Source organism: Prionailurus viverrinus, chromosome D1 (assembly GCF_022837055.1).
Source record: "Prionailurus viverrinus isolate Anna chromosome D1, UM_Priviv_1.0, whole genome shotgun sequence".
Classification (NCBI taxonomy): Eukaryota; Metazoa; Chordata; class Mammalia; order Carnivora; family Felidae; genus Prionailurus; species Prionailurus viverrinus.
Window position 1 is genome coordinate 55,016,498 of NC_062570.1, and position 24,322 is coordinate 55,040,819.

The 24,322-nt window shown below is 38.4% G+C and overlaps 1 protein-coding gene across 6 annotated transcripts in view; it reads left to right on the top strand.

Moving 5' to 3' along the window:
• The window catches only part of PAK1 (p21 (RAC1) activated kinase 1), a 150,653-nt gene that overhangs the window by 83,036 nt on the left and 43,295 nt on the right, over positions 1–24,322 (top strand). For all 6 annotated transcript variants that reach the window (XM_047878325.1, XM_047878328.1, XM_047878326.1 and 3 more), the window contains exons 3-5: positions 19,798–19,898; positions 20,599–20,746; positions 24,010–24,047. In XM_047878325.1, coding sequence (XP_047734281.1) covers positions 19,798–19,898; positions 20,599–20,746; positions 24,010–24,047 — 287 coding nt within the window. The remainder of the gene's footprint in view (positions 1–19,797; positions 19,899–20,598; positions 20,747–24,009; positions 24,048–24,322) is intronic.

The window sequence follows — 24,322 nt, forward strand, 5'->3', positions numbered from 1 at the left end:
AGAGAGAGAGAAAGAGAGAGAGCGAGAGAGAGAGAACATGAGTAGGGGAGGGACAGAGAGAGGGAGACAGAGGATCAGAAGCAGGCTCTGTGCCAGAGCCTAACACAAGGCTCGAACTCACCAACTGTGAACCATGACCTGAGCCAAAGTAGGAAGCTTAACTGACTGAGCCAACCAGGTGCTCCAAGAAATGTTTTTTTCTCAAGCTAGTTTCATTTGGAATGTCTTTCTGATTCTTGATTGCCTCTTATTTATTTGTATGCCCCCATCTCACATAGATTTGGAGATTAGATATCGTAAGAAGGGTAAGTAATAGCTGAGAAAAGGAAGCAGGACCCAGCATGAGTTTGCTAAGGATAAGTCATACTAGGTGGGCTCATTTTCTTTTTACTGATAAAACTTCTAGAAGAATAATCAGGATTTTAATAGTGTATCTCATAAAGTCACTGAGATCCTATGGACAAGAAGATCATGAAATAGAGGTTTGGGTATCCACATTGATAGATGACTTTTGTTTGACTCCACAAATGTTTATTTAAGTGGCTATTGATATGAGGTAAAATTCTCAGTCATGCTTGCAAGTCCTTTTCTTGTGGGGTGTTGACAAAATTGGCTTTCTGTTTATAAATAGTTATCATAGCTTCTGATTTAGATGGACCTGGTTCAAATCCTGTATTCATCACTTACCAGCTCTCTGACCTTAGGTATGTGAGTCACCTCCTTTGACTTTTAGTTTCCTATCTGCAGGAAACATTGGGATTTTCATATCTCTAAAATTGGGATAATATTTCACAGGGTTGTTGTGTGAAGATTACAGCAAATTTCCTAATTAAGTACCTTCCACACAGAAGGTACTCAAAAATTATTACCCTTTCTCTTTACTCCTTTATTGAAGCTGGGAGGCATTAGACTATATGATAAAATCAGAATTGGGATTCTGAAGCAGTAGGCCAAATATAATAAGCACAATGTGAATTGCAGAAAATATCTTACGTTGTAGAAAAATATAACTGCATAACTATAGATCAGTATAAGATGGTAGATGATAGTATTATTAACCAAATAGGGAACACGGGAAGAGGAACAAGTCAGGAGGTTTGTAGTTGGAGAGCAGGAAAGATGATGACTTTAAACACATCGCATTTGAGGTGAAAAGATAATTTTAGGCACTTTGCATCTGAGATGTCTTGACATAGAGATGTCTAATAGGCAGTGATATTACGTATAGGAAATGATTCTTGAATAACTGAAATGAGAACTATTGAGGATTATTATTGAGTATTTGGGGCTTGTGTCTTTGTGTGTGTTTACCCTTTCCTCTATTCCACCTTCATTGTGAGCCCTTTGGGGGCCTAGATAGAAGAGATAGGGGTAAGTTGCTTAGCTTTCATTTTCTGGCTAATTTATTTATGTAGTAGTGGTTAACTTCCTAGGATACAGGGGCTATGATCTAGGTGATATTACCCTGCCCTAGAATCTTCTCCCACATATATAGTCACTTTGTATCCCTCAATTTAGGTGGATGCTTATTTTTAACATTGTGCTTTAACAACCATAGTTCTTTTTTTTTTTTCCCCCCAGTGGCTGAAAACTTTATTTTTTTATTTAAATTTTAGTTAACACACAGTGCAATATTGAGTTCAGGAGTAGAATTCAGTGATTTATCATTTACATACAGTACCCACTGCTCTTCACAACTAGCAACCTCCTTAGTATCCACCACCCATCTAGCCCACCTCCCCACCTCTCTCCATCAACCCTCAGTTTGTTCTCTGTCATTAAGAGTTTCTTGTGGTTTGTTTCCCTTTCCTCTCTCCCTGCCCTGTCTTCTCATATTCTCATCTGTTTTGTTTCTTAAATTCCACATATGAATGAAATCATATGGTATTTGTCTTTCTTTGATTGACTTATTTTGCTTAGCATAATATATTCTGGCTCCACCCACGTCATTGCAAATGGCAAGATTTCATTCTTTTTGATGGCCAAGTAATATTCCACAATGTATATATACTACATCTTCTTTATCAATTCATCAGTCAGTGGACATTTGGGCTCTCTCCATAGTTTGGCTATTGTTGATAATGCTGCTGTAAACATCAGGGTGCATGTATCCCTTGGAATCTTTGTATCCTTTGGGTAAGTGTCTAAGAGTGGAATTGCTGGCTCATGGGGTAGTTCTATTTTTAATTTTTTGAGGAACCTCCATACTATTCTCCAGAGTGGCCGCGTCAGTTTGCATTCCCACCAACAGTCCAGGAGGGTTCCCTTTTCTCCACATCCTCGCGAACACCTGTTGTTTCCTGTGTCATTAATTTTAGCCATTCTGACAGGTGTGAGGTGGTATCTCATTGTGGTTTTGATTTGTATTTGCCTGATGATGAGTGATATTGAGCATCTTTTCATGTGTCTGTTACCCGTCTGGATGTCTTCTTTGGAAATGTGTCTAATCATGTCTTCTGCCCATTTCTTAACTGGCTTATTTGTCTTTTGGGTTCAACAATAATTCTTGAACTCTATAAATAAGTAGGTCTTTGGCCCAAGTTTCTACATATAGTAGAAAGGACTTTTAAAATTGAAGTTGGAATTGTTCTTGCTGACTAACTAAGATTCCTGCCTCATAGATACCATCAAAATTAAAATTTTTTGTGTTTCAAAGGACACCATCAGGAAAGTTAAAAGATAACTCACAGAATGGTAGAAAATTTTCTTAAATCATATTTCTGATGAGGGACTTGTATCATACATATATGGAGAGCTATTACAACTTAACAATAAAAAGACAACTCAATTAAAAAAATGGGTAAAGGATCCAAATAGACATTTCTCCCAAGAAGATATACAAATGGCCAATAAGCACATGAAAAGATGCTCAAAATCATTAGTCATCAGGGAAATGCAAATCAAAACCACAATGAGATGTCATTTCACACCCACTAGGATGACTATAGAATAACAAGTGCTGACAAGGATGTGGAGAAATTGGAACCCTCATACACTGCTGGTGGGAGTGTAAAATGGTACAGCCACTTAGAACAGTCTGGCAGTTTCTCAAAAGATTAATCATAGAATTACCATATGACCTAGAAATGGAAACATGTTCACACAATACTTACATATGAATGTTTATAGCAGCATTATGCATAATAGCTAAGAAGTAGAAACAACCAAATATCCATCAACTGATGAGTGGATAAATAAAATGTGGCATATCCTAACAAAGAACTATTACTTGGTAATAAAAAGAAATGGAGTTCTGATCCATGCTACAACATGGGGGAACTTTGAAAACATTATGCTAGTGAAAGAAGCCAGTCACAAAGGACCATATATTACATGATTCCATTTATATGAAATGTCCAGGCAAGTCCATAGGCAAAAAACAGATGAATGGTTGCCTGGCACCGTGGGAGGAGGCGGATGGGATCAGAGGGTGATGGCTAAGAGGTATGGAGTTTCTTTTTGGGGTGATGAAAATGTTCTAAAATTGATTGTGAGAATGGTTGCCTAGCTCCATTAATATACAAAAAGCCACTGAATTTTACACTATATGGATGAATTGTATGGTTTTAAAACCTTTTTTTTTTTTAAAGAAGATTCTTGCCTAAAACAGCAGGTACAAGTATAACCCTCAGACATCATTGAGAACGAAAGGGATGATCTTATGTACTGAATGGGGAGGTGGGGTTCTGAATATCTGGGTTGTGGTCTTAGTTCTGTTATAAATTGGCTGTCTTTTTTTGGGTCAGTTATTTCTCTGTAGACTTCAGTGCCTTTATCTAAAAAACTAGAGTCAAACCAGTAGACATATAAAGTCTCTTACAGTTTTGAAATCCTGTAATTCTATAAATAAGATTATAAAGATGAAATTGGATTGGGGTGTATATGTAGGTGGAAAGAAAGTAGGCCATTGTAAAGTACTTTAATTAACGATAAAGCTGTAGACCCGGAGGTTTTGCTTGGACACTCTCGCTGAGTGATCCTTGGTCAAATCTGTCCGAAAATAAATCTCATAGCTCAAGATCAAAGCTGTATCTTTATAAATTCAAAGCATAGATGTAGAAAGCATAGAGTTATAAGTAGTTCTTGTGAAATAATCTAGTAACCTCTCTTTCATCCCCTAGTTACAGATTTTCTATGCATGCCCTGAGCCCAGAGATTTCACCCCTTTAAAGAACACCTACCTAGATGGCTATAATTAATGCATACATCAAAATGAAATAAGTGCTTCTTTCCCCTTTTGTTTGGATCCTTTGTTCAGTTTAATTCTGTGCTTGTTGATATTATCTTTCAAACAACAAGCATTTTTGCCCTTCGCCCTGTGCCTCATTTAGTCCTGGCAGGATACAAACCAGTGTTGGCAGTCTTTGAAGTGGTATGCCCTTACTAAAGTATTTGGTCTAGAAATGGTCTAGAACTGGACTTAGAGAACCCAGATTGAGTCCTATCTCTGACATTTATTCTGTGATTTCTTTTCCTTTTACCAGTTGATTTTAATTTCAGTATCCTCATCTGTAAAGTGGGAATAATCATAATTCCCTATCATGAATAGGCTTTTGTCGTTTGACATAGTAGACATAAAGTAGTAGACATTTTCTAAACTGTAAAACATTACAAATATGAGGGGTTTTGTTTGTTTGTCTTAATGGGAAACTCATTTCTTGTTTTAATCTGATGCCCACAAGTCATTTTCAGTTGAGGAGGCTGAGGTTTAGAGAAAATTAAATTGCTCAAGATCTCACAACTGGAAAGTGGTCGAGTTGAGTGTGGAACTAAATCTTCCTAAAGTATCTGTTACAGCATAACCTACTCTCTCTGTTAGTTGTTCTCAACCCAGATTACTCATCTGACTCACCCATGGTGCTTTTAAAAAATAATAGGTGTCTAGGTCCTACCCGGACTTTTGGAGCCAAAATTACCAGAGTGGTAGTTTTAGGTCTCTACAGAGATTTGGGAAACGAGAAAGAAGAGTCTTTGTGGCCTGCAGTAGTGGTTGAGATTTGAGCTGGCAATGGTTAGAATGCTTGTGGGCATTACCTAATGCTGACCTCCAGCACGGCTTCAGTGTGTGCCTGGGGAAATGCATAAATAATTGGAAGAAGCTGTAATTGAAGGCCTGTAATAGGTGGCGCTGGGTTGCAGAATTCTATGTGGGAAAGCCTGGTACCTGTGGTTGGGGTCTGGAGCCTTTGGCTTATTCTAAGAAGTCCCGCAGCATTTAGTTTGGAATCTTTTTCTGGCTGAATTTTCACAACCAAAGTGGAATTCTCCAGGCTTGGGAAGAGTTGAACAAAGTTAATTTTAAAACTGGACTACGTCAGTGTTTATCTCTCCCAAGTTTGGAGTGTTTTACTGCCTTGAGCTCAGATTAACTCCGCTGAACCAATGAGAGGTACTTATTAAAAATAAATCTTTTTAAAAAATAAATAAGGCCAGGGGCGCCTGGGTGGCTCAGTCGGTTGAGCGTCCGACTTCGGCTCAGGTCACGATCTCACAGTTGGTGGGTTCGGGCCCCGAGTCAGGCTCTGGGCTGGTGGCTCAGAGCCTGGAGCCTGCTTCCGATTCTGTGTCTCCCTCTCTCTCTGCCCCTCCCCCATTCATGCTCTGTCTCTCTCTGTCTCAAAAATGAATAAACATTAAAAAAAAAATTTAAATAAATAAATAAATAAATAAATAAATAAATAAATAAGGCCAGTAATTTGTGCTGAAACCCGGATGGCTATACCGCACCATAGGATTTGGCAGTGTCAGCCTCATTTCCCATGCTATTTGAAAACCAAATGGACTACAGATAGGGTTAAATCAGGATGTGTGAGGTTGCAAGTTTCTTTTTCTACTTTGTTTCTTCAAGCTAGTCATCTCTAGTTACATGACATCAGGATGATTCTTTTTTCTTCTCAGCCACAGTTTGTCTTAATGAGTAGGTTGGGAACTCTTACTCTGCAACTCTCTCACATTAATGATAACTCATTTTGTAAAGCTCTTTAGCTTATAAAGCATATATATTTTCTTTACCTTAGTTGATCCTGAAATTAATAATAATAATAATAATAATAATAATAAAATAGTAATAACAAATAGTAATAACACAATAGTAATAACCATAAAATGGTAACAACAATAACCCAGCTACTATCTATTGAATGCCTATTAATTTCCACACAGTATTTTAGGAGCTTTGATGTTTGTAAAATATACCAGCCCTTTTAGGTAGATAAATATTTCCATTTTGTAGTCCGTAAACTCAGGTTCATAGTGATTAAGTAACTTTCCCAAGGTGATCTAGTTAGAGGGTGGCTGAGTTGGGATTGAAGCTGATTCCACTGTAAAGCACTGATACCCTTATGCTTAGTAGGTCAACAACTTGCCCAGGGGCACATGCTGCATAGTTGTAGTGCATGGAGTCTGAATTTGAATCATTGTCTCTTGACTTCTGGACCATACCCTTTCATTCTTCTAAGTCTTTGGACACCATGTAGTGTTTGAGGGCTCCCATCCTAGAGATATTCATACAAGCGCCTTTAGTAGAACTGATTTGGTTGTTTCTTTTGCTTTAAAACAACTTTGCATTGAATGACATTTATTCTATCACTTACTGGCATATTCATTTAGTCTGCAATATGGGGAAGGCACAGTGCATACAAAAGAAACCATGTTGGAGTTTAAGCACTTGAAGTTGTCGCCATTGCCCATTCCTGACTTTGAGACTTTTGGTAACTTGCTTTACCTTTCTTAGCCTCAGTTCTTTTACCTATAGTATTGGTACACAATAATATTTATCTCATAGAATTGTTGTAAGGATTATGAGACTAAAGATGTGAAAAATGTTACGCAAAGTAAGCCTTGTTAAGACTTGGTAAAATTTTGGTGGCTATTATTGCTTGCAGTCATAGTTTTCTTTTGGAATCTGTGATTAACACTTCAGAGTTGTTACGATATTTACAAAATAGCAGCTCTTGACAGGGTTCCTCTAAGGTAGAATTAAAAAATGGTTTTGGGGTAAGCTACCTTTCTCTGTCCACATATAGGCCTGTATTTCCTGTTGGTTGAGATAGGGCTAATGGGAAGGCCAGATTAAGCTATTTTGGGCATTGAGACTAAGCAGACCCAAGAACAGGTTTCCCAAGAAGTTCTCAAGAGTTCTCTGTAATATCTGTCAGAAGCAGGAGTCTAAGCTCTGGATATGGGCTTGGATCTCTGGAACAAATAATATATTTGAAACTGAGGCCAAAAAGGTAAGCCTCTTAAAACTACAAATCTTAGATACTCTTCATTTCTTTCTTATTCTAATTCTCTCTCTTTTCCCTTTTTTTCCCTTTCTTCCCTTCTTCCTCTGTGTTCTCTGATTCACTTACATAGTTTTTGTCCACAGGGTTGGAAGCACTGATGTACATATGATACTAGGAGTTTAGCTTGGCAACCAGTTATATGTTCAAGATTTTCTAAGGAATTAATAGTATAAAGTATTCTGTTTGGGGTTTGGTTCCTCCTGCAGTGTTCTCACTTACTTGTTGTATGGCCTTGGACAACTTCCTGAACTTCTCTAGGCTTTCCTGTCTTTAAAATGAAAAAGTTGGAGGTGCCTGGGTGGCTCAGTCGGTTAGCATCTGACTCTTGATTTTGGCTCAGGTCATGATCTCATGGTTTATGAGATTACACCCTGTGTCGGGCTCTGTACTGACAGCGTGAAGCCTGCTTGGAATTCTCTCTCTCCCTCTCTGCCTTCCCCTCCATCAAAAATAAATAAATAAACTTTAAAAAAATAAATAAAATGAAAAAAATTGGACTAAATGCTCTGTAAGTTCGTATGTGGCTCATGAACCATGGTTTCTTATAGGTCCCCTCATTGAACTTTCACCTTTATTTGTAAAATGCACGTTTCAGAAGTGTACAGTTTAGTGTTGCATTGACCACATCTATGTGGCCACTAACCTGTCCAACAAAAAAGGATATAAGCAGCCCCCTAGAAGCTCCGTTCGTTTTCTCTTGCAGGCACTAACATCTCTCTCTTTCCCGAAGGTAAACCCATTAATGAGTTGCTATACATAGAATCATACAATGTATATTCTTTTCTTTGTCTTCATTTGATTAACACTGTTTATAAGATTTATCTGCAATTTTACATACAGTTTAGCTCATTTCCATTGCTATATAATATTCTCTTATAGGATTATTTTCCATTGTACTATCGATGAACATCAGGTTGGTGTCAGTGGTAGACTCTTATGGGTAATGTTTTCTGATCACACTTGTGCATATTTTTATAGATGTATTCACACTTTTTTGTTGAGTACATATACATAGTGAAAATGCTGGATCATGCAGATACTTATGCTAAACTTTGGTTGATAATTAAAAAATTCAAAGTTCAAACACATGGCTGTTCAGTTTATATTCCCACCAGTCATGCATAAGAGTTGCACTTCACTTTTTTGTCACCACTTAGTTTTGTCAGTCTTTAATGAGGTTGAGCAGCTTTTCATGTTAATTGGCCATTTGGATATTCTTTTTTGTGAAGTGCTTATTCAAGTGTTTTGCCCATTTAAGAAAAAAATTTTTTTATTGATTTTCAGGAGTTCTTACCTAGATATAAACCTCTTGCCAGTTGAATATATAGCAAATATCTTCATTTATGCACTTAATGGTATCTTTGATATATGTATGACATGGTGTCTTTGATAGAATTAAATATAGCTAAATGTATTATTTCCTTTCTAATGTTTTCTGTTCTGTTTTTAGAATCTTTATCTACTATAAGTTATGAAGATTTTTCTATTTGAATTTTTGCTATGTTCATATACACAATCCTATTATCTGTGAATTGTGATAATTTTGTTTCTTCCTTTTTAATCCTTCTTCTTTTCTTTCCTAGTTGCACTGACTAATACCTTCAGTATTGTGATAAATAGCAGTGACACCCTTAATCTTACTTGTAATCTCAGAGGAAAACTGTCAACATTTTACCATTAAGTTTGATGTTGGTGCTAGTGTTTTTGGTAATTAGCTTTTATTAGATTAAATGGATTCCCTTATAATCCTAGTTTGCTATGAATGTTTAATCACAATTGGTTATAAAATTTTAGCAAATGCATTTTCTCCTTTATTTTGTTCTTCTGGTATATTGCATTTACTTTGTTTAAAATACAGAGATATAATTCATATACCATACGGTTCAGTGGTTTTTAGTATAGTCACAAGATTGTACAACATCACAATGCTCTAATTCCAGTACATTTTCCACCACCCTAAAAAGAAACCCTGTACTTCGCCATATTTCCTTCTTCCCCTTGGCAACCACTAATCTACTTTCTGTCTATGGATTTGACTTCTCTGGACATTTTATATAAATAGAATCATACAATATGTGGCCGTTTGTGACTTGCTTCTTTCACTTGGCATGATGTTTTTAGGTTCATCCATGTTGTAGCATGGGTCAGGACTTCATTTCTTTTTACAGCTTAATAATATTTTGTTGTATGGATGTACCATTTATCTGTTTATCAGTTGAGGGACATTTTGGTTTCTATGTTTTGATTATTTTGAATAATGTTGCTATGAACATTCACTTACAAGTCGTTGTGCAGATAAAGGTTTTCATCAGATTCCTCTAGACTCATACTTACTAGTCATCATAGAAAAATGTGCTAGCAGCAGCAGCAGCAGTTGTCCCAGGCAGCCTGACGTTTGTGGCCTTGGGATCTGGGACTACCCGTATCCTGAGTTTGCTTTATTTCCTCCATTGTATCATCCCTCAGTCCCATGCTTGGAGTACATCTCTAATAAGAGCTTATTAAATTTGGTTGACTTGCTGGGCAGATAGAAAGCTGGGGCAAAGATCACTGTTTTCTGGCCCTTTGTTTATTCTGTTTCCTTCTGGAATGCCCTTTTCCATTTCTGCCTGACCAACTCCTGTTTATTCTTCATGATTTCTTTCAGGTATTATCTTCTCCAGAAAGGTGATTTTTACCTACCTTTATCTATACCTGAACATGGATCATTGACCTATTTTGCAGATTGAAGACTTGATCTAAGAAGAAGAAAGTGACTTTTCTAGGGTCATAAAGTGAATTAATGGCAAAGATAATACTGGATCCATCCTCCACTGACTCCTAGTCCAGGACAGATTTCTTTGAACTACCTGACCTCAGTGTTCTCAGCTCTGAGATGGGAATAATCTATGCTGTCTGGTTCTTGGAGTTGTTGTAAGGAGCCAGTGAGGCAGTGACTGTGAAAAGGCTTTGTGAAGGGCTATACACATGTGAGTGTGATTGTTACTTCCAGTAAGGCATTCAGTGAGTGCCAGGTAGCTCTGTGACTAGGTGGCTTCTCCAGTTCTGTCCTGCTTTCCTGCCTCAGGTGTCCCGTTTCCTGCTGATGCTCTCCAGTCAGTGACTACTCAGCCTAAATTGCATGGCACGCAGGATAAATTCTGCCCACTAGGGTTCTTTTCCCCCCTGTACTTCCCTCCTCTCCCACTTCAGCCAAGCCCTTCTTTTCTTATACTCGTTCTGGTCTGTGTTAAACTGTTATTTCAGTAAGTAGTTGCTTCCAGTCAAATCAGTCAGTAAGGATCAGAGGCTATCACAAAGGGTAAAAGACTTGATCGGGTGAACTGAGTCTTACCACCATATGCTCTGTGATACAGTGAGTCAGTTTACTTCTTAGGGCCTCTTACTTCAGGAAGTAGAATAACAGACTCTAAGGTTACTTCTTAATGTTTTGGGGGTGTTCTTGAATTAACCTATTCTGTGTTGGGTCCTCAATGGAAGATTTGGAAGTATAACGATCATGATTAGAAGCCATGATTATGGTCCTCAGGAAGCTTACATTTTAAGTAAAGGAGTGAGTCTTTAAAATAGCAAGGAATCATACAAGACAGGAAATGACTAAATACATGGTGGTGTGGCAGACTCAGTGTCTTGGGAATTCACAGAGGGAGGAAAAGTCAGGAAGAAGTAAGTGGGACTTGGACCAGTCTTTAAAAGATGACTGAGAATTTGACAGGGAGATTGGGAGGAAGAGCATTCCAAAGTAAGGAGAATAAAAAGAGCAAAAACTTGGAGGTGGGAATATGGGAGGTATATGCAAAGGTTATGGGACAAAAAGTGACCAGTGGAAGCCAACTTCAGCATTACTGTATGTTCATGTGTTAAATGATTTCATTTCCTTGGGGCTCTTTTCTATAGATTACTCATCCTCTAAGCCCCTCTCTTTTTGTGTCTCCATTACTGGAGTTTCTTTTGTATTTGACATTCTATGCCTATAATGGCATGTTATATAGTATATTAATAACATAAATTAGAAATGATATGTAAAAATATAAGGTATAGAAGCATAAAATACAAATCCAAATAAAACATAAAAGGGGCGCCTGGGTGGCTCAGTCCGTTAAGCGTCCGACTTCAGCTCAGGTCATGATCTCACAGCTCCTAAGTTCGAGCCCCTCATCAGCCTCTGTGCTGACAGCTCGGAGCCTGGAGCCTGCTTTGGATTCTGTGTCTGCCTCTCTCTCTGCCCCTAACCCACTCGCATTCTGTCTCTGTCTCTCTCAAAAATAAACATTAAAAAAACAAAAACATAAAAGTTGTTTTTCCCTACCATCTTTTAAATGACTAGATCAGGGGAAATTTAGGAACAATAAGCATTTCCAAAGCCCTGCAACATGTCCCATGCATTCTAGCTATGAGTAAGACAGATGGACTTATGTCATAAATGACTGCTTTATTTGGGCCCTGCTAAACTCTTGGCCTTTCCTTTCTAAAAACAGCTGCTTCTTGAAGGGAAATTGCCAAGTGCTGAATAGCTTAAACTCTAGCAATTGGCATGTAGGCAAATAGTTCTTATTAAGACACTGAGGAAAGGAACTTTGGAATCAGACTTGGGTTCAAATCCCAGCTCTTACTAACTGTGTGAGCTTGAGCAAATTATTTAATGGTTTTTGTTTGTTTGTTTGTTTTTTGTTTTTTGTTTCTTCATCTGTAAAATGACAATCATAATCTATCTCATAGGATTATAAGAATTCAGGAAAAGAATGTGTTAAGTTATGGTATCTTACACGTGGTAAGTTCTTATTTAATATTATTTCTTTTCCTTTTATACCAAAGTATATTTTCTTGACTCAACTTGAAATTCTTTAGGGAAGGTGAAAAATAGAATGTAAAGGGCCTCGGCTTTGAAGCCACACCTTTTGAATTGCAGTCACTTCAATAACTGTAGGCAAGTCTGTGCTTCAGTTACTTAATCTATAAGTAAAATTAATTGCCTCTCAGGATTGTGGTAATTATATGAGATGATGTGAATGGAGTACCTATTAAAAACTGTAGGATGCCATGTCAAGAGGAATCCAGCTACAGAGTCTTGAGAGTATTCATCCCTCTGTTTTCATAGACTCATGGAATGTAGGAGCTAGAAGGGTCCTTAACAATCATCTCATCCATTCTCTCCATTGTTCATATGGGAAAGCTGAGAATCTGGACTGTATGGTGTGTAGAGGCAAAACTGGCCTGAACTCTAGAACCTTCTTGTTCCTCCCACCACATTTTTCATCAGGATTTTCATTTCATCAGGGTTACCCAGTTATCCTGGCTGGGTCTGTGGAGACATTAGGACTTCAGAATTTCTTTGGGCCAGTGTACTGAGCTCCCACAGAGCAGGGTTTTCAAACAGGACTGATGATGGCTGGGTAACAAGGATTGTGAAAGTCAGGTCAGATCTTGTAAAAATGAAACATTTATTCCTGTCCTGGAAAGAATTTGCCTGTTTTAGGCAGATTTCCTTAGACTCCTTGCCAAGTTGAGTTAGGTATGTGGTTATTTGTTACTTTCTTCACTCGCTGTCTGTACACCTGTTTTGTGCCAGGCGTGTGCTAGCCATTGAGGATCCATAATGAATTGGACATGGCCCCTGCACTTGGGACTCAGTGTGGTTTTTCCCAAGAGAAACCCTTAAAATAGGCAATTACTATAATGGTGCTGTGGGAACAGAGCAAAGGGTGAAGGACTGCCCAACCTAGAGATCAGGGAGGACTTCAGAGAAAAGATGACCTTTAAGTTGAGACCTGAAAAGGATAAATAAAAGGCTGAGGTAGCAAGGGAAGGGAAAAGGAAAGGCAGGATTCATAGGCAAATGGAGTAGCTTGAGAAAATGTGAAGAGGTGTAAAAGAACCCATTATGTTTGGTGACGTAACTGATTCAGTGTAGTTGGTGTAGAGTGTGTGAAACATAAGTAGCAGGAGGTTAAAAGAGGGTACAAGTTTGTAGAATGGAGCTTCTGAAACTTTTTTGTTTAATAGCATAGTTTTAAGTTCACAGCAAAATTGAGTGGAAGGTATCCAGATTTACTGTATACCTCCTGCCCTCACATATGTACAACCTTTCCCACAATTAGCATCTTGTACCAGGGTGGTGCATTTGTTTCAATTGATGCACTGACATCAACCTATCATGTTCACCTTAGGTCTGTATTTTATGTTAGGGTTCATTCTTGGTGTTGTACACTCAATGGGTTTGGACAAATGAATAATGACATATATCCACCATGATAGTATCGTACAGAGTAGTTTCACTGCCCTAAAATTCCTCTGTGCTCTACTAATTTATCGTTTCTTCCCTCCTAACCCCTGACAACCACTGATTCTTATGCTGTTTCCATAGTTTCGCCTTTCCTAGAATGTCATATAATTGGAATAATACAGTTCATAGTCTTTTCAGGCTGATTTGTTTTCCTAGTAATATGTATTTAAGGTTCCTCATTGTCTTTTCATGGCTTAATAGCTCATTTCTTTTTAGTGCTAAATAATATTCCATTTCCTGGAGGAACCACAGTTTATTTATCCACTCACCTACTGAAAGATATCTTGGTTGCTTCTAAGTTTTGGCAGTTATGAATAAAGCTGCTATAAATATCCATGTGCAAGTTTTTATGTGAACATAAGTTTTCAGCTTATTTGGGTGAATAGCAAGGAGTGCAATTGCTGGATTGTATGGTAAGAGTGTGTTTAATTTTGTAAGAAACTGCCAACCCGTCTTCGAAAGTGACTTACCATTTTGGATTCCTGCCAGCAAGGAATAAACACTCTTTTTTTAAAAAATTGTTTAATGTTTATTTATTTTTGAGAGAGAGAGAGAGAGAGAGAGAGAGAGAGAGAGTGTGTGTGTAAGCAGGGAAAGGGTGGAGAGAGAGGGAGACACAGAATCTAAAGAAGGCTCCAGGCTCCAAGCTGTCAGCACAGAGCCTGACATGGGGCTCAAACTCATGAACTGTGAGGTCATGACCTGAGCCGAAGTCGGATGCTTAACTGACTGAGCCACCCAGGTTCCCCAAGGAATAAACATTCTTGTTGTTTCATAGCCTTGTCGGCATTTGATATTTTCAAGGTGTGTAGTGGTATTTCATTGTCATTTTAATTTGCAATTCCCTAATGACACATGATGTTGCACATCTTTCCCACCTGTATATCTTTTTTGGTAGTTACTTGTTCAGGTCTTTTGCCCATTTTATTAATCAGGTTGTTTGTCTTATTGTTGAGTTTTAAGAGTTCTTCATATATTTTGGATAACAGTCCTTTATCAGATAAGTCTTTTACAAATATTTTCTTTTATCTGTGGCTTGTCTTCTCATTCTCTTGATTCTCAAACTTTTATATGCACATGAATCGTTTCTGATCTCATTAAAATTCAGATTCTGATTCAGTAGGTCTGGGTTGGAGCTTGAGATCCTACATTCCCAGTAGTCTCCCAAGTTGTGCTGATGCTGCTTGGAATATCAAGACTATAGATCACCTTGGCTGCTGTCTGCATTGGAGGGGACCAGAATGCAGGTGACAGGTGACTTTTAGAATGATCCAGGCCATAGATAACAATGCCTGAAAGGGGGTGGTAACAATGAAAATGGAAAAGAGTGGATAAATTTGATTTCTGTATAGCAGAGGAAATCATTAGTAACCTGGGGACTGAATTTAAGAGAGATGGGGAGAAAGAGGAGAGATCACATAATCATGAGCAGCGGTAGTCTATAAGAGGCAGAGTGACAGAATAGGAGGGCCTTGTGGCTGGGAGTCTGAAGACCCCAGTTCTGGGTGCAGGTCTGCTTCTAACTTGTGACCTTGTGCAGGTTATTTAACCTCTTGGAACCTCTGTTTCTTCTTCTCTCAATAGACACCTTAACCACTGCCCTGCTCATCACACAGTTGTTTTCAGGTTCTGGTGAAATAATATATGTGAGCACTAGAGCATGATACAAATGAAGGTGATTATTGTAATTATTATGAAATGTAAATCTGTTATAAAGTGCTATAAGGTATACTGGTACTTTCTTTGCCCAGGAATGTTCAGTCTGGTAGTGAGGTTCAGACAAGTCAACCTGGAAAGGTAATAGAACAAGTGGATCATATACATGCATGCAGCTCTCTTGAGCATTGGGGCCTTAACTGTCGATTTGGCCACCTGTTTTCATCTACAGCCTATACTTTAAAAAAATTATTTGTATTGTAGTGTAGTTGACACACATTACATTAGTTTCAGGTGTACAACATAGTGATTCAAGTTTACACATTATGCTATGTTCACAAGTGTAGGTACCATCTGTCACCATATGGTGCTATTATAGTACCATTAATTATATTCCTTATGCAGTGCCTTTTATTCCTGTGACTTACTCGTTCCATAGCTGGAAGCCTTATCTCCTACTCCCCTACACGCATGTTGCCCATCCCCAACCCCCCTCCCCTCTGGCAACTATCAGTTTGTTCTCTGTATTTATAGCTCTAATTCTGCTTTTTGTTTGTTGATTCATTTTTTTTGAAGATTCCACATATGAGTGAAAATCATATGATATTTGTCTTTCTCAGTCTGACTTATTTCACTTAGCATAATATCCTCTGGTCCATCCATGTTGTTGCAAATGGCACTATCATCCCTTTGTTATAGCTGCATAATATTCCTGTGTGTGTGCGTATATAAACACACACACCTACAGCTTCTTTATCCATTTATCTATCAATGGACACTTAGGTTGCTTAGATACATGCACATATAGGGGTGCGTGTATCTATTCAAATTAGTGTTTCTGTTTTCTTTGAGTAAATGCCCAGTAGTTCAATACTAGATCATATGGTAGTTCTATTTTTAATTTTTTGAGGAACCCCATACTGTTTTCCACATTGCTGTACCAATTTACATTCCCACCAACAGTGCACAAGGTTTCCTTTTCCTCTACATCCCCACCAATACTTGTTATTTCTTGTCTTTTTGATTTTAGCCACTCTGTCAGGTGTCACATGATATCTCATTGTGGTTTTGATTTGCATTTCCCTGATGATGAGTGATGTTGAACATCTTTTCATGTTTCTTGGCCATCTGTATCTTCTTTGGAAAAATGACTATTTGTGTCCTCTGCCCATTTTTAAATCAGATTGGTGTGTGTGTGTGTGTGTGTGTGTGTGTGTGTGTGTGTGGCGTTATATAAGTACTTTTTTTAAAGTTTATATATTTTAAGAGAGAGTGCATGTGTGCACCTGCTTGTGTGCAAGTGGGGGAGGGGCACAGGGAGGGAGAGAGAGAGAGAGAAAGAGAGAGAGAATCCCAAGCAGACTATGCACTGTTAGCACAGACCCTGACGTGGAGCCCTATCTCATCATGATCTACGAGATCATGACCTGAGCTGAAATCCAGAGTTGAGCACTTAACTGACTGGGCCACCCAGGTGCCCCTCACTTCTTTGCATGTTTTGGATATTAACCCCTTATTGGATATATCATTTGCAAGTACCTTCTCCTATTCAGTAGGTTGCCTTTTTTGTTAATGGTTTTCTTTGCTGCACCAAAGCTTTTATTTTGATATAGTCCCAATAGTTTATTTTTGCTTTTGTTTTCCTTGCCTTTGGAGACAAGGGGAAGTGTTAGAAAAATGTTGCTATGGTCAACGTTGGAGAAATTATTGCCTGTGCTCTCTTCTAGGATTTTTATAGTTTCATCTCTTACATTTAGGTCTAATCCATTTTGAAATTATTTTTGTGTTTGGGGTTAGAAAGTGGTCCACTTTCATTCTTTTATATGTAGCTGTCCAGTTTTCCTAGCACCATTTATTGAACAAACTGTCTTTTCCCCATCCAAATTCTTGTCTCCTTTGTCATAGATTAATTGACTATTTAAGCATGGGTTTATTTCTGGGCTCTCTGTTCTTTTCCATTGATCTATGTGTCTGTTTTTGTGCCAGCACCATACTGTTTTGATTGCTATAATTCAGCCTATACTTTTAATCTGATCTCCAAGGATAGGCTCAGACAAGCCTGGCATTCAGCCTTTGTCTGACCCTAGCCAAGTTCTTCAGTACTGCTCAGTGAATTTTTTTAGAGGTGAATTTTGGGCTTACAATGTTTTTGTTTGTTTGTTTCTGTTTTTTTGTTTTTGTTTTTGTTTTGTTTTTGTTTTTTGTTGTTGTTTGTTTGTTTTAGCTTTGCTGTCATGTAATCCTGGGCATTTCTAGGAGGGAAAATGTCTTGTCATGGAGCCAGGGACTTTGGGCCTTGACTGTGACTGTATGTAACATAATGTCTACAAGGAGAAAACTCTGGTGATTTCATTGAGAGATTGATAGTGGGGAAGACTGGAGACTTAGGGTTCCTGGGCTTTCTTTGCTGACTTGCCTTAAAGAGAGGATATTCTTGGGGCGCCTGGGTGGCGCAGTCGGTTAAGCGTCCGACTTCAGCCAGGTCACGATCTCGCGGTCCGTGAGTTCGAGCCCCGCGTCAGGCTCTGGGCTGATGGCTCAGAGCCTGGAGCCTGTTTCCGATTCTGTGTCTCCCTCTCTCTCTGCCCCTCCCCCGTTCATGCTCTGTCTCTCTCTGTCCCAAAAATAAATAAACATTGAAAAAAAAAAAATTTAAAGAGAGGATATTCTAGTCTTGCCTCACAGGCCTATGAGCCTCCATGGCCAATTTATAATGCTTTTAGGATAGACTTGTCACTGAAACTCAGGAATGATAAAGCAAATTATTAAAAATAAGTACTTATGTTTTCTTACCTATAAAATGAAGATGTTAATATCTGTTTCGTAGGGTTGTATGGAGTATTTGGTGACATATGATGCATATAAAATTCTTAGTACATGCTTGGCACATGTTAAGAGCTCAATTAATAGTAGCTTTTGCAGTTAGCTTCTGAACCCAGTTCTCCCAGGTATGTGTACGGAGTTCCCTGGAAGTTTAGACCAGATGGCCTTCTCCTATGTCTTCTCCTTAGAACGTTGAAGGAGGAGGAGCCTTCGTTGAAGGGATAAGGAGGGTTTCTACAGCTCTTTAAAATTTGGGCTCTGTAGGTCCCCATCTACGAAGAAAGATTATCTGGCTGAGCCTTGGAAGCTGTTTAAGCCTGTTTCAGTGGGATTACATTTGCAGATGGCTGCTGAAGTCTAGCCTGATACCAAGACCTTGAAACTCCTTTTAGTTGGAAGAGGGTTAGATTTACTAGAGCTTCTGTAACTAAGTACCACAAACTAAGCAGCTTAGACCACAGAAATGGATTGTTTCAGTTCTGGAAACAAGAATTCTGAGATCAAGTTGTAGGCAGGGTTGGTTCCATTTGAAGGCTGTGAGAAAAATCTGTTTCATGCCTCTCGCTTAGCTTCTGGTGGCTTGCTGGCAATCTTTGGTGTTTCTTGGCTTGAAACAGCATCACTCTGACTTCTCTGTTCATCTTCATATGGTATTCTCCTTGTGTGCATCTGTCTCCACATTTCTTATTTTTGTAAGGACACCAGTCTTATTGGCTTAGGGGTCCCCCCTACTCCAGTATGACCTATTGTAACCTAAACTAATTATATCCGCAATGCCCTATTTCTAAATAAGGTCACATTCTGAGGTACCTGGAATTGGGACATATGAATTTGGGGGTACATAATTCAACCCCTGACAAGGGTACTTTGCTTTAGCAATACAATTCCTTAACTATTGAAGCTTTTTCTGCCAGGTCAGCAGGACCTCTGTGAACATCTACTTTATGCAAGACGTTTGATGGGAGAAAGATGACTACATCTTTTTCTTTTAATGATCCGTTCAGGTCCTAGCCTAGGGATGCAGCACAGCATGGTGGTTTTGAGCTCAGGCTCTGGGCCAGACTGCCTGGGTTTGTGCCTGGATGCTGCCAACTACTAACCATGTGATCTTGAGCAAGTAACTTAATCTCTGTGCTTCAGTTTCTTTATCTGCAAAATAAGGATAGTACCTAACTTGTAGGGTTGCCATGAAGCTAAAGTGAATTCATACATGTAAAGAACTAAAACTGTTGCCTCGTAAGCACCTGATAAAATATTAGCGATTTATATTATTAAAATACCACCCAGACCTAAAATTCTGTAATTTAGGGAACTTTAAAGCAGTCCATAATCAAATACCAAACCAGTGGGATGTAGGTCATAGAAGCTCATAGAATGTAGGATGTCAGGGCTGGAAGGATCTTTAGATACCATCTGCCTTAGCTTTCTCTTTGGAGATGGAAAAACCAGTGTTCAGAAAAAGAAAGTTACTCACCCTAGATCAAATGGCTCATTAGATCTGAAGAACATTTGAAGAAAATTCTTTCTATCCCTTTCTTACTTTAGTTCAACAAAAAAATAAGTCTTTAATCATGTTTTGAGCACCTACTCCAATCTAAATGTAGCATTTGGCTTGTCAATACATATGTGAAGTAGACGGTCCTTAGCCTTTATAGGAGCCTACAGCTCAAAAAACAGTTAAATAAGCAAAAAAAAAAAAAAGTAATAATGTCCTTGTTTTTTATTTCCTTTTCTCTGTTTCTCTTGCAGCAAATAAAAAGAAGGAGAAGGAACGGCCAGAGATTTCTCTTCCTTCAGATTTTGAGCACACAATTCACGTTGGTTTTGATGCTGTCACAGGAGAGTTTACAGTGAGTCCTGGGTCACGGAAAGGCCTGTGATCTTTGAGAGTTCTGACTATGTACTATGGGGGTACATAATTCAACCCCTGACAAGGGTACTTTGCTTTAGCAATACAATTCCTTAACTATTGAAGCTTTTTCCGCCAGGTCAGCAGGACCTCTGTGAACATCTACTTTATACAAGATGTTTGATGGGAGAAAGATGACTACATCTTTTTCTTTTAGCCTTTAAAGGAATTAAAGGCTACATTTAGATTTGAATTTACGTATGACTATGTAGATTCATTTTTTACCCTAGTATTCCTAATGCCTCTGTCTTTGCCTGAGATCCTCATTACTATGTTCTTATATTCATGAGAGGGACATTTTCCTCATCTCTAAAATTTTATCAGAAAACGCTTTGAATCACCATTTCTTAAGTAGACCTTAGTTAAGTGGCTCCTTGGCACTGATGATATAAAGACAAATCATACATGGTTCCTGTTCTGAAGGAGGAATAGCCTAGTGAAAGGGCAAACATCTCAAGAAATGACTAATCCAATGAGATAGGTATTATAAAAAAGGCTTATATAGAGCTCTGAGGGTATAGAGAGAAAGAAGTAACTAAACCCGTCTTTAACTGCCAGCAGGTATTAGAGTTAGCTTTGATTTTCCTTCAGGATCCCCTCTAACTATGCCTTCCTGACAACGTTGTATGTCTCTCTTATAGGGAATGCCAGAGCAGTGGGCTCGCTTGCTTCAAACATCAAATATCACTAAGTCAGAGCAGAAGAAAAACCCACAAGCTGTTCTGGATGTACTGGAATTTTATAACTCAAAGAAGACCTCCAACAGCCAGAAGTACATGAGCTTTACAGGTATGGGGATTGAATCCAGAATAGTCTAGGGAAAAAAAAAATGTTTTCACCTGGATGGAAAAGCTCCACATGCCTATTGGTATGGGGTAAGAGGAGAAAGTATTGGAAAGAGTGGAGACGATACTTTAACTAAGATGGACTTTTGGAATTTGAGAGCCAAAATGATGAGTTTTTGCATCAAACCTGAGTATTTTGAAACTGCACCTTCTTTATAAGTAGCATGGTATATGTATATATTGAGCCTCGAAATGGGAATAATAATTTCTGTCTCCAGAGAGTGTAATGAGGAATAAATGAGCTCACTGGTATGGAAGTTATTTATAGGTTGTAAACAGCACCATGAAAATGTAGCTATCATTATCATTATTAATTTTAATATCATTGTTATTTAATAACACATTTCATGTTTATCTTTTAAGTAGGCAAGCCCAATTTCTTCCTCAAGGAATTAATTTTTATCACTCAGATGTAAAATAGGCCAGTAATAATATATGTTCTTTAGATGTACCTCTCCGTAACAGACTGTGTCTTTCAGTGTTTTTAATGGCAGAATTGGGATTTGAATCCAGACCTCCTAATTCCTAGACGAGCACCTTTGGAGTTTACTATCTGCTTCTAGGAACTCTATCTGGAGCACCTCCTCCCATAGCAGGGACATTTTCCTTTTCCTGGATATGTTATTAGAAGGCCTACATTTCCAGAAACTTGCCTTTTATAGTAGCATCTTAGAATGTTAGAGCAAGATGTATCATCCGTATATACTACTTCCAGGTCCTCCTTGTTTTGCAGACACTAAAGCCAAGAAAGACCTTTCTAATTTGGCTAAATTAATGGCAGAACTGGTCTCTTAACTCCAAGTCTGGTACTGTTTCCAGTGTTCATGCTGTCTCTTTCAAAGAGCAGTATTGTTGGGGAAGGTGAGAACCAGGATGAACTAGCTGATTTTGAAGGATGCTTTCCCCAGCAAGTGTCTGGCTTGTATCAAAGGGCACAGATGGTGAGGATGACAAACTGCAGCTTTGCCCATGCTGCCATGGTGGTACCCAGGAGAGGGTCATGCGTGTTCCCAGCAGTATTTCCTTCCTCACGTCTGGCTCTGTTGGCTCTGTCTCACTTCTCTCATTGAGGGACTGGGTCATTCCAAGGAGGAATTAGGGTTGAGGGGTGCTGGGTGGGAGAGTTTTCTAGTCAGAAGATTAAAGTTTATGTTTTAAGGTGTTTGTCATGAACCTCAGATTAGAAGCTGGCTTTGAAAGTCTTAGCAGCAGAGTCTTTGGAAGAATCTCTGTGTTTATGTGTACGTGTATGTAGACGTGTACAAGTACCAGATATGTATATGGAAGCATAGCTCTGTGGGTTTGCATACGTTTAGAATTAAAGACCACTTAGGTATTCATGAATTAATATGTATATAGTTACACACATTCAGGTAATTGTGTATATGTTCACCTTTGCATGCATATATGAATAACAGTATATATATATACATATATAGAATGTTTAGATATGTGTTCATACTTCTTCCGTGTATATACATTTACACACACGTGTATATGTAAATGTGTGTGTGTGCATGCACATGCAAGTGCAGAATTTTTAGTTTTTTAGAAGTTGAAGACCAGGGCCATTTCTAGGCAATACTGTATATTTGGCACAGTTGTTTTGGTTTTTTTTTTTTAACTTTTATTCAGTATTGAGAGACAGAGCGTGAGTGGGGGAGGGGCAGAGAGCGCAGGAGACACAGAATCTGAAGCAGGCTCCAGGCTCTGAGCTGTCAGCACAGAGCCCTATGCCAGGCTCAAACTCACGAATGGTGAGATCATGGCCTGAGCCAAAGTCGGCCGCTCAACCAACTGAGCCACCCAGGTGCCCTTAGCACAGTTTTTGTTTAATGTCATCTCTCTCCTTTACCTGTTTCCCTTCTTCTCATACTATTGATTCTGAGAGTGCTACTTTAACTTGTATATGCTTGCACGTGAATTATCTCACTGATTCTCATGATGGTCTTAGGGGCTTGGTATGGCAAGGACTATTATCCCCAGTTCACAGACTCAGAGAAATTAATTAGCCTCAGAAAAACTGAGTGATTTACTCAGGGTGAATCAAGTGCTATGTGATGGAATTATGTTTAGAGTATATCCTGAATTGATTTCTCCTGGGTATAGCTGGCTGTTCAGGGTTTAAGAATATATTGTCATAGCTTATAGGTTCATGGTTTGTCGTAGGACCAAAGAAGCTGTACCTGACACTTTCTTATATGATGGAATTGGGATCTTGGACATTCTCTGCACTTGGTTTTTGGTGAGGAATATGTTGGGTTTGGTAGAATATTTCTCCTTAATTCCATTGGTGTTGAACTGGCTAAATCAGTTTCTTCTAAGGCCTGTAGGAATTAAAGAATAAAACCAAACATAATATTTGGCTTTTAAACTTATTTTCTTGCTAAGATCTCCATTGAGTCTATGTTTCATATTTCATTAAATCTAAGATATCATTAATTCTAAACCTGCATCATTATTTTATATACCACTAAAGAGAAAAAAGTTGCCAATTAAACCATGAAATGCCTTTGATTATAGGACACATCTCTATTTCATAGATGTTAATGTAAAAAATTTACATTTTGGAATCAATGAACTCTGGTAATTGCCTCATTGAGGAAACTTGAATTTGTTCTTAGAAATAAGACCCTGCCTTAAATTAGACTTGACATGATTAATGCTTCTCTTTTCTTAAACTTTAGTTTTTCTCAGTTTTTCCCTATAGGGAATAGACATGCATGTAGAAGGATCTTTTCTAAAAGTTGAAGCCACAAACTGGTCATGATTTATCATGGATAGCTCAGGACATGAATTCTTTTCCATTTTCTTAGATTGCAGGAAATTTCCTTGACCATTGAGACCTGATGATGATATAGTTGATGATGTGGACACAGTTCTGACATAGTATTTAGAATTAGACCAGGATTCAAATCTTGACTCCCGTTTAACCTGTGTATACCCTGGGCAAATTACTTAACTTCTCTGAACCTCAGTTTCCAAATCTATAAAAGTAGACATAATAATAGTACTCAGAACTGTAGTGAGGATTAAAGGAGGTAATGTATCTAATGTGGTTTAGCCTGGTGTTGGGCCCATAGTACTGGTAATACCATTATTCTCTCAGCCTGGCAAGTGCTTGACTGGATAGGCTTCCTTAGCCCTCAAGAATGGATTAATTGTAGTTGTTTACTGACTGAGTCCCTTGTCTTTTTCCCTTTGCAGATAAATCAGCTGAAGATTATAATTCTTCTAACACTTTGGTAAGTCTTAATTTTCTTTATTCTGATATGGGCAGACCTGGTGGTTAGTGATCCAGACTGTGTGGTAGATGCAAAGCCTGGGCTGGAAAAAACTCATCTTGGCTACTGCCCCTCACCCCACCAGGCCTCATAGTTTTTACCTATACAGTAAAGGAACTGGACTTAATAAACTGTTAAGTATCCCTTCCAGATTTAATTTTTTAGTGTTCCAGAAATCCTAACCTTGGAACCAGAACTGGTTAGACTCAGTTTTTCATTTGTAGCTTTGAACCTTG